General features: G+C 40.1%; 2 protein-coding genes across 6 annotated transcripts in view; one reads left to right on the top strand and one right to left on the bottom strand.

Moving 5' to 3' along the window:
• LOC147178281 (lysine-specific demethylase 6A-like) overlaps window positions 1–4,017 on the bottom strand; it is a 39,369-nt gene extending 35,352 nt beyond the window's left edge. For all 3 annotated transcript variants that reach the window (XM_086070209.1, XM_086070210.1, XM_086070208.1), the window contains exons 1-2: window positions 3,517–4,017; window positions 3,322–3,385 (exon numbers count right to left, since the gene is read on the bottom strand). In XM_086070209.1, coding sequence (XP_085926335.1) covers window positions 3,322–3,385; window positions 3,517–3,695 — 243 coding nt within the window. In that variant the 5' untranslated portion in view covers window positions 3,696–4,017. The remainder of the gene's footprint in view (window positions 1–3,321; window positions 3,386–3,516) is intronic.
• LOC147178282 (FUN14 domain-containing protein 1) lies at window positions 3,620–9,510 on the top strand. Of its 3 annotated transcripts, XM_086070214.1 has the most exons (6): window positions 3,620–3,746; window positions 3,814–3,934; window positions 4,863–5,028; window positions 5,113–5,188; window positions 6,040–6,174; window positions 7,542–9,510. In XM_086070214.1, exons 2-6 carry the CDS (start codon window positions 3,931–3,933, stop codon window positions 7,617–7,619), a joined length of 459 nt encoding a protein of 152 aa, XP_085926340.1. In that variant the 5' UTR covers window positions 3,620–3,746; window positions 3,814–3,930; the 3' UTR covers window positions 7,620–9,510. The 3 variants fall into 3 exon arrangements, with proteins under 3 accessions (XP_085926340.1, XP_085926338.1, XP_085926339.1); XM_086070212.1 differs by lacking the exons at window positions 3,620–3,746; window positions 3,814–3,934 and adding an exon at window positions 4,423–4,498; XM_086070213.1 differs by lacking the exons at window positions 3,620–3,746; window positions 3,814–3,934 and adding an exon at window positions 4,423–4,498 and having other exon boundaries at window positions 6,040–6,168.
• Window positions 9,511–9,894: the final 384 nt, after the last annotated feature.

Here is a 9,894-nt window from a genome sequence, read left to right on the forward strand (position 1 = left end):
GTGTGTAGTCCTTAGCGCAACTAGTGGTCAAAGAATAGCATTTAGAAGCACACACTCTGTGGTGGCTCAAAGAGACCACATTTCACAAGCCTACCACCAATTCTTCTTTTGCGTGAGAAAACGAGCATCTCAGCGAGCGACGGCGACTTGTCAGCCCTTCTGAAGCCCGGCGAGCGACGCCGAAAGACCAAGCGAGCCAGAATTAGCCAAAGCAGCTAACAAGAGAGGCTAGCGGGAGTTAGTTGGAGCGGCTAACAAGAGCAGCTAGCGGGAGGAGCTAGTAAAAACTCGCAGACAGCAGAAGGTGACGAGCGACGGCAGCCCAAGTCACGGGAGTCAGTGACGACCACCTGCAGGCTCCAGCTGTGGAAGGTAAGCGGCAATCGACCCATGGGGTCCGACACTCGATGCAAGCACCACCCAGGCTAACTACATTCACAAAGTTTTCTTTTGGGCATCCGTAGCAGGAAGATGGCGGCGAAACATGGCAGCTCTAGTAAGGTGAGAATACAGCCATGTAATATAATTATTAGTGGTTCCTAGACCTATGATATATATAAAATAAAAAACTTGTTTATGCGATAAAACATATTTTTTTGCATACTATTGACATAAACTGTCTGTTTTTAAAATGAATTATTAGTTTACCACTAGATGAAGCTTGGGATCATTGGTTTGTTGTGACGAGATGGTAACACTTGACTTACATTAGCCGGGAAAATAGCTTCGGCATACATAGCAGTCCAGGAGTCCCCTTGCCCACTTTCTCATTGGATCACAACGATTCACGTAGGTCACATATTTGGTTTTTCAAAAGGTGCGTAATTTCCAGCCCCGTCGATGTTTACCAGTTAGTTAGTTCAAAAGTACGACACCGGCAAGTTTCAACCGCAGTACTTTCCCACACGTCGTGAAGATTAAATTAACACTTCCTGCGGCACTTACAAAATTAAAGTATGTACATATTCCAGCTGTCAGGATAGCTTTGTGACGAGGTGCGACATCAAAAGTGCATGCAACTGTAAATGACATTTTTGGCTGTCAAAAGAGCGCAGAAAACACACACCTGTTTGTTTCTTTTTTAACTTCCAAATGGCCAAAATCAATTAGATAGACGGAAAACTTTAATCCCTGTTTAGAGCAGCAATTACTATTCTCAATCATTTTGTCGCAATGCAAACTTTCTGGTTGTCTTTTAGTCTACCCATCCGGCGTACGTGTTTGCACTATCAATCCTCCATCCAGCTTTGAAGGAGCGACGGCTGAGATTTTGTAGCGGCGGTGCAGTACATTATGATTTTAATGAAACTTAGTTTCATAGATATCGATTTTTTTCCAATGAATTTTTTTTTTTTTTTTATATAAAAATTCCACAAACATTAAATGTGGAGGCAGTGACTGGTTAAACGATTTCGTAAACATTGACATCAGCAAGGATGAGATGAAAATATTTTCATTATTGTAATTAAATAATTGTAAATATAAATTAAAAAGATTCTCAACTGTCTTAAAGTGCAATAAGTCAGGTCTTTCATAAATGTAACAAAATACATTTAAATTCATCCATCCATCCATTTTCTTAACCGCTTATTCCTCACAAGGGACGCTGGGTGCTGGAGCCTATCCCAGCTGGCTTCAGCCAGTAGGATAGGTCCACCCTGAACTGGTTGCCAGCCTATTGCAGGGCACACAGAGACGAACAACCATCCACACTCACAATTACACCTATGGACAATTTAGAGCGCTCAATTAACCTGCCATGCATGTCTTTAGAATGTGGGAGAAGACCGGAGCACCCGTAGAAAACCCATTTAAATTCATGTGAACAGTAAATTTCAAGAAAACAGTAAGATAAAAAAAAAAATCCCTTTAAAATAATATTTTCAAATGATTTTATGGAAAAAGTTATATCAAAACAATTGATTCATGGTTTTAGGAATCGATATCAGACTCGAAAAGGAAAACCGATTCTATATCAATTTTATTTGCTTTTTAAAACCAAGCCCTAGTATAAAATCAATCTAAATGAGTGCCATAAGAAATGTGCAGGTGACAGGCAAGGGCAGATAAATCACAATGTCTCTTCCAGCATGAAGTATGCACCTGCACCATCACATACCCCGGACGTAACTTGAAAGCCACAAAACAACAACAACAACAACAACAACAACAACAAAAGTGTTTTGCACATACTAATGCTTTAAAAGCTGTAATCTCTGACAAGTCTGAAACTTGCTACTCCAGTGTGGAGCGACTTGAAGAGTTTTAGCCCCTCCTGGTATCCTACACCACCTTTGTGGATAGCTCCTTAAAAGTGAGCATCACATACATTTATGCTATGTTTGCTCAAAAGTGTGCAGATGCACTGAATGTTTTTAAAACAAAGCGTTACAGTTGAGAAGACAACGTCATAAAAAGGGACCCTTTAACTTGAGTAAACGCCAAACATAGCAAATTCTAATACACGATAAAGCCCAGGAAACACACGCCTTCACCGCACCAAAACCGATGCAAACCGACACATCAAGAGTTTCATCACCAATCCGCCATGTCCCGCCATCTTGGACAGCCATTATTAAACGTTCTGTGAAACGTTTGTAAACGTCGAACCTGACCACAATGAGTCAAGCCGCGCGTCCGTTAGGACAATGCGATGAGTTGAGCATTTATACTTCCGCCACAGCGGTCAGCTGAAAAAAAAACGTGTATTTTGTGCACCTATATATGAAGACTGCTCGTATTGTTTTCGTGATCATACATCTATGCAAGCAGAAGAGGATCAGTACACAGTGTTGGTTTGCGTTTAGATCCGACAAGACACTAACCTATAAACACATCCAACTTATTCCACGTAGTGACGGCACAGTGATTACAGTCGCGTCTTGGATAAAACCGTGACGATGTTGTGTTGTGGTGGTACGACAATGTCAGTCACAGCAGGTCCACTTTGACACGCTGAGCGTAACGGCCGATATCTGGCTGTATATAGCACTCCTTATCTCATAACGCGAATAAACAATTTAATGCCAGCGAGCTGTTGTAAGGTACACGTTGGGATAATTATAAAAAACACAGTTGAATCTGAATGGACGCAGGTGCATGGTCGCTGATCACCGGATGAGGGGAGCTAACTCTCAAGCTAGTATGCTAACAGAGAGGCTAACTGGCCACGGTCTACTCTGCAAGAGGGCCGCTTGCAAGCAGGTTAGCTTTGGGGGCCGATTCCCTGCTGTGCATTTTACTTGACTGGTCGAACTGAGGGAGCCCCTCAGATTTGAGTGCACCTTTGGTTGTATATTGCATCAATTTTCGATTTGCTACCTTCATCAACAGGGCCTTCGTTCTGGCGCCATCTTCATGAAGCTTCTGAAATCCAAATAGTGAGCTGCAAGCAAAAAGACAACATAGGTGGCTCGGTGTTAGTTGCAGAGCGCCTCGGTTGAAATGTCGACACGCAGTGAAAGAACCCCATTAGATTTCACGCTACACGTGAGGACTCGGGTTCACTATCCCCACCTGTCAATCCCGGCCAAATTGTCCCTCTCCTGTGCTGTCAGTGTCGGAAAGTCCTCCTCTGTTTCACTCGCTTTTCCCGGCGCCATTTTCTTTTCCTCATCACCACCATCAGAAGCTGAGCCGAGACTCCGAGCAGCAGCGCAGGCAGCAACAGCGACAGACACACTGCACGATTGCATGGAAAATCCCAACGCAGGGGCGATCGGCTTACTCCACCGAATCAAACAGAGGTAACCGAAGAAAATCAAACGATGAAAAACTTTTTTTCCCAGCCTGAAAAGATGCGATTCGATGTAGTAAATCCTTTCCGGGGGACAGCAGCGCTGCGCGAGCTGATCTTCAAGCGTCACATTTTTCTTCCCAAAGCGAGATCATACCGTGGCTCAATTGCGACTACCTGAACACATAATCCAAATGTGTAAGTATTCCTCAATTAAACGCGTTTCGGCCGAGAAGATAAAGTTGTTTTAATTGTGTCACCGAAGCAAACCCACGCGCCGTTGTAGCCACGCCCTCACCTTGTGTTTTAACCAATCAACATGCGTGCATCCCACCATATGACTTATCTGCCATAGATTCTCGTCTTAAAAAATATACAATATTCTACATCTATATCATCATTTTGCAAATTCTGCGTATGGGATATGATGAACTGAAACCTGGCTATAACTATGCCGATCGCATCTCTGTTTAAATGTTTAAGCCAGTTTTACAAAAATGAGATGGCGTCTTGATAGCTAATTGATACTCAAGTTTAGACTCTATCCACTCCTTTAATACAATGTAAGTTATGTTAGAACTTTCTAAGTTGTTGCCACATGCCCGGATTCCCTCCCAACAAGAAGAAAAGATCATGATATTTTAATAATAAAGTTGCCGAGCTTACGTGGCACGGCATCATCGCGTGGGCGTGGCTTATTTTGTCAACATCCCGTTAAAACCACCAGCCCCTTCAAAATGGCGACCGTGGACCAGCGGGAAGGTGCGGAATGATTTATATTTGAATTATCGACGGGTTTGCTTTAAATTATTTGACACATTGGGAATATACATTCGGTTTGCTTTTATATGACGCGGTCTAGACACTAATTTTCATTGAAATATTTGCGGCAGCATTTGACAATGACTTGCCTGATGCTGTCCCACCATTATTATGACGTATTTATTACGCTGTTTTGGGGCGCTTTAGAGAAATTCGAAGGTGTTTGTTAACAGCTGAGTCATTCACTGCTATTTGCCATTTCGTACAATGCCGCGTTGATAACGAATCCAGGTCAACAACTATTTGCATTTCACCCCCCCCCCCCCCCCTATGAATTTGATCGTTTTTCAACTCCTCTCGACAGGCCAGAAAGAGCCAGAGAGTGATGAAGAGGTGTACGAGGTGGTGGATTTGACTGAATATGCTCGGCGGCATCAGTGGTGGAGCAGGGTATTTGGGAACAACTCTGGACCGATAGCTGAGAAGTACTCTGTGGCTACCCAGCTCATGATGGGAGGGCTCACTGGCTGGTAGTACATTTGGTTCAGTGGAGTCCCATATAGTGTATAATATTGCTATTCATCATTTGTCTGTCTCCCACTCTATGCATGCAGGTGTGCTGGTTATGTCTTCCAGAGAGTGGGGAAAGTGGCGGCCACTGCTGTCGGGGGAGGATTCCTCCTTTTACAGGCAAGATATGCATTGCATGTTTTTGGGTCTTCTTATAGGCAGCCTCACTAAAATGTCTGTCATTCAGACTTGATTATTTATTATTATTTATTTAAATGGAAAGGATATAACCTGACCCTTTCATAGTCTGGAGAATGCCTACATACGCGACAGCACCTCTTCCTGTCTCAAGTCATTCGTAAGCAAACGAGCGTCGCCAGTCACGGATTGATGGACCTTCTGTGAGCATTGATGGGAGAGTTGCGAGAATGACTCGGGTTTGTCAGTTTAATTGATGGAGTCTGTTGAGCCGAGACGGCATTCAACGTCGTGATGTCATGGCTTTGCTTCTCGACGGTGAATATGGCTGCAAGCAGTAGCTGTCGTGGCGTCTTGACAAATACGTTCCAAGTGCAAGCTTGCTTTAATATAACCAGTGTAGCAAAAAAATAACAAACATGTTTGGATGCAGGTTTTCTTGATAAACGTATTTCTCATTCAGAGCACCACAGGTACACTTTGATGAAATTGCAAAATTCATAGCAGTTTTCAGCTGGTTTCCTCTTTACATCATGCATGAGTTGGCTGTTGATGGAGAGTGAGTGTTGTTGTTTTTATTCACATGAAAACAAAAGTGTTAACAAATGTGTTATTTTATCTTCCAACAGCAATGTGAATTCTCAAAAACAAAAAATATATAATAGTTGTCTTTTTATTGTATGGTGCTAAAGGCAGGAATGCTGCTGCAATAAGTTTCATTTTGTACACAATAACGAAGTTATATTCTGTTCTATTCAATATGCAGCTAGAAAAGGTGGAATGATGTCTTTCTCTACTGAGAAATCCTAAATTTGTGTACTATATTTACACAGATTGCCAATCACAGTGGCTACGTGCAGGTGGACTGGAAGAAAGTAGAGAAGGATGTAAACAAAGCAAAGAAACATCTGAAGCAGAAAGCAAACAAAGGAGCCCCTGAACTAAACACATTCATTGAGGAGGTAAAGGTATCTAAAAAAAACTATTTTACTATTTAAATTTAATTTAAATATATACTTTTTTTTCTGTATATTAGAAAAAAGTTTAGTCCCACTTGAAGGTACCATAGTCTCCTTTGTCAAAAATCTTTTTGTGATGGGAAAATGAGACCAAGATCGATAGTTTATCCACCTGTTAATGTGAAATGAAATGCAAACAACCTTAATTGAAAACAAAACTGTTTAAAAAAAAAATTTATTTGACTAAAAAACAATCCCATAATCCAACTTTCATTGGTAGAAATCTTGCTAAATCATTGCTAAACATAATGAATTAATAATAAAAATACCAGTGAAGATTTGGTGCAACAACACACATACTCAATTGTACTGCTCACACCACGTTACTTGCAAATTATGTATCGCTTTAAGGGGTGGGGGTGGGGTGTGGGGTGCATTTTAAAAACAAACAAACACTTTTGGTATATCTTGAAAAGAATACCGACTGTAAAGAAAAAAAAATCTAATTTAAAAGAAATAAATGAAGCGACAACAGAAAAATATAAATAAATAAATACATGTAAAAATAAACACAAGCATAAAAATGAGATTTAAAAAATTTAAATATCTAAATAAATGTGCAAATAGATACAAAAATAGAATTAAACATCAATTATTCAATTAATAACAATCTGCTCTCCTATTTATTTCATGCTGCAGACGTCGTCAGCATGAAATGCGTCATGAAATGTTATTCAAATGAGGGGGCGGTCCTAAGCGTTTCTTGGGTTGGACTATTTGTCACTGCAAACTGCCTTTCGATGGTGGAGTGTTCTCTCACTCACACCAAGCAGGTCGGCGAACAAGGAAGTCTCGACGGAGAGCTCCAGCAATGGACAACCAACTTGTCCAATGTCACCAGAATTTTCGACTTGAATGTCAAGTTGCGCAACATCACACAAGTTCCTATACAACAAGGTCCATTGTTTCGTGTGCGTGAATTCTCAGCCCTTGCTATGGCACGGGCAGGTGTCTGACATAGACTGACATGTCGATCTACCAATATGCAAATAGTTCCACACATAGGACCGCCCCCTCATTTGAATAACATTTCATAATACATTTCATGCTGACATTGTCTGCAGCAATAAATAAATAAATGTGAGAGCAGAGCATTGTTATTGATTGATTGACATCTAATACTATTTATTTCCAGGTTAGAAACCACTGCAAGGGGGCTACATACAAATCTTCCCAGCACTTTGAAAATGAAAGAAAAAAATCTAACAAACTCATATTTTATTTTACATTCAGCATTATGCTTATTGTTTCATTTTCTATTTACATTTCTTGATCCACTTTGTTGATATGTCCCAATTTCCTTCACTATCATACAGGCCACAGATTTTATAAAGAGAAACATCGTCTTATCCAGTGGCTTAATTGGAGGATTTTTCCTGGGTTTGGCCTCCTAAAAGACACTGCCTGCACTATGCTTTCCGACGTAATTTTTGTCTCCATTATTTACATCTTGTGAATTGATGATGGCCATTATTTTGATCATTGGATCGTGATATGCAGTGTGAGTTGTATATTTATGTTTACGGTTGAAAATTACTGGACTGAACAATAATCCTTAGTTGTGATGCTGGATTATATTTCTCACGTTGGGTTTACACTGTATTTAGATATTATATATATTTTGGACTTCTGTTTATGTTCAAATGTGTTTCTACTGAGTCTCATATGCAGGAAAACACTGCCCCCTAGATTGACAAATGTTAGTATAGATTGTTATGTGCACTTGTATGCAGGGCTGGACGGGTGTGGGTGGGGGTACTCTAGCATTTTTGGCAAAGACCGGACCCAAATAATTAGCAGAGCGTAACCGACTAGTGATTTATGTGTAACCTGAAGGAATGTATTTTACTATTGTCCAGGCCTGGCTGGCTTTTAATTATTTATAATGCTTTTTGGAACATGCTTAACTATGGCAGAAGATTGCTACTAATTCAAACCAACATGCAGCCTTTCAACACTTTTAATTAAAATTGCTGAAATATTATGATGTAGCCTAAAATGGACAGTTGCTGCTAATGTACAACTTCTCAGCCTTGAAAATCTTCTAAATTATTAAACAAGGTGTTGCGGCTGCAAATTTTGTCAAGTATGCATGTGACAACTCTTGAGCAATGGCTATTGAGTAATATCACTATTATTTAGTAATATTAATCATTCGTCATTGCTGTAGGCATATATATAATGGAGGACAGCTAAAGTAAACTCCATCACCTCAAAGTTGAAAAGAAAATTGTAGAAAAGTCAATTTATTTATGCAGAAACATACTCATACTAAAAATTGTAAAAGGGTCCTCCCGAAGGAGCATATTTAAATCAATAGCGCCGCATTGGCTCCTGATGCTCGCTAGCACGTTGGACATTTACCCGCTGTGCTGGGTGGCCAGTCCAGCTCTGCTTATCGTGTACAACACATAAAGTGGAGTGACTTTTGGCTTTTCCGAGATTGCCGATCCTGGTCCTCGTGGGTTCGGAGTCCTGCAGGTGTTAGATGTTTCCATCCTCACAAAACACCAGTTTCTAAAGATCAGGATCGTAGAAGCATGAATCAGGTGTGTTGGAGAACACAACCATCTAAAACCAGCCAGACTCCGGCCCTCGAGGACCAGGTTGGGGAAGCCTGTTTTATGGGATTGCTCCAGTGACTCACTTAGTTTGTTTGACAGTCTTTATTTTTATGCCAACCTGAACCCACCTGTTTTTTTCTTCTTTCTTTTTCTTTTTCTTTTTTAATATCTAGGCTTGGGCTCAGTAGCAACTAGGGGCACTAGTCAGAAGTTGAACATGTAGGCTACTGTCTGCATGCAAAACAGCAGCTAGCAGTGCAAACACAAATCTGTGTTACGTTTATTAATTTCAAACTTTACAGTGCGTGCCATTTTTATATATTTATTTTTTTTATCTCAATTGCAATGCTTTTTAATGGAAGGATGAGCATCTCTTGTGGTCAACAAGAGTAAGAGCATAGTAACGGTCATGTATTTACTGTAATAAATGTACATTTTCCATTGACATACACTGAAATAGGACATACATCTGTGTTTTTTTGTTGTTGCCTTATTCTATTCTAGTGGTACAACATGTTTCAGGTTTTTGTACAGTATCCTCCAGGCCCTAGTGTCTAGGGTCTAGTTTATGGGTCTATGTGAATTTGTGAACTGCCTCAATATTTTGAATTCACAGCAACAACAGTAACATTTTGTTAGATTCCTTATGTTTAAGTTTTTTTTAATTAAGATAAATATATTATAGATGTTGATATGTCCATTAAAGAATGTTAAATGCTGACTGTGTGTACTACTTCTTTTGATAGCAGGCTACATTTCATGCACACAACTCAATGTGCTTTACACAAGCAACAAACGGTTGACATTCAGAAGCAAAGCAGAGAAAACCAAAGTAGCTTACAAAAAAAATAAAAGAACATACTGTACAACGTTACAACACATTAACAGAAGACATTAAAGAAATAGTAGTTTTTGAAAATACTTAAAAGTAAAAGTATCAGAAACTTTTGGACTTTCTCACATTTCTGCATAAAACCACCATCAAGTGTGATCTGATCTTTCTCTAAATTGCATGAATGAAGTTGTCATTTTTAATGAGGATAGCACGCAAACAGCAGAAGGGATTGTGTAACTGAACCTTCTGCCTGAGGAGAGCACTTAATGG

The sequence above is a fragment of the Leptonotus elevatus genome, chromosome 2 (genome assembly GCF_054856555.1).
Source record: "Leptonotus elevatus isolate MCC_2025b chromosome 2, RoL_Lele_1.0, whole genome shotgun sequence".
Classification (NCBI taxonomy): Eukaryota; Metazoa; Chordata; class Actinopteri; order Syngnathiformes; family Syngnathidae; genus Leptonotus; species Leptonotus elevatus.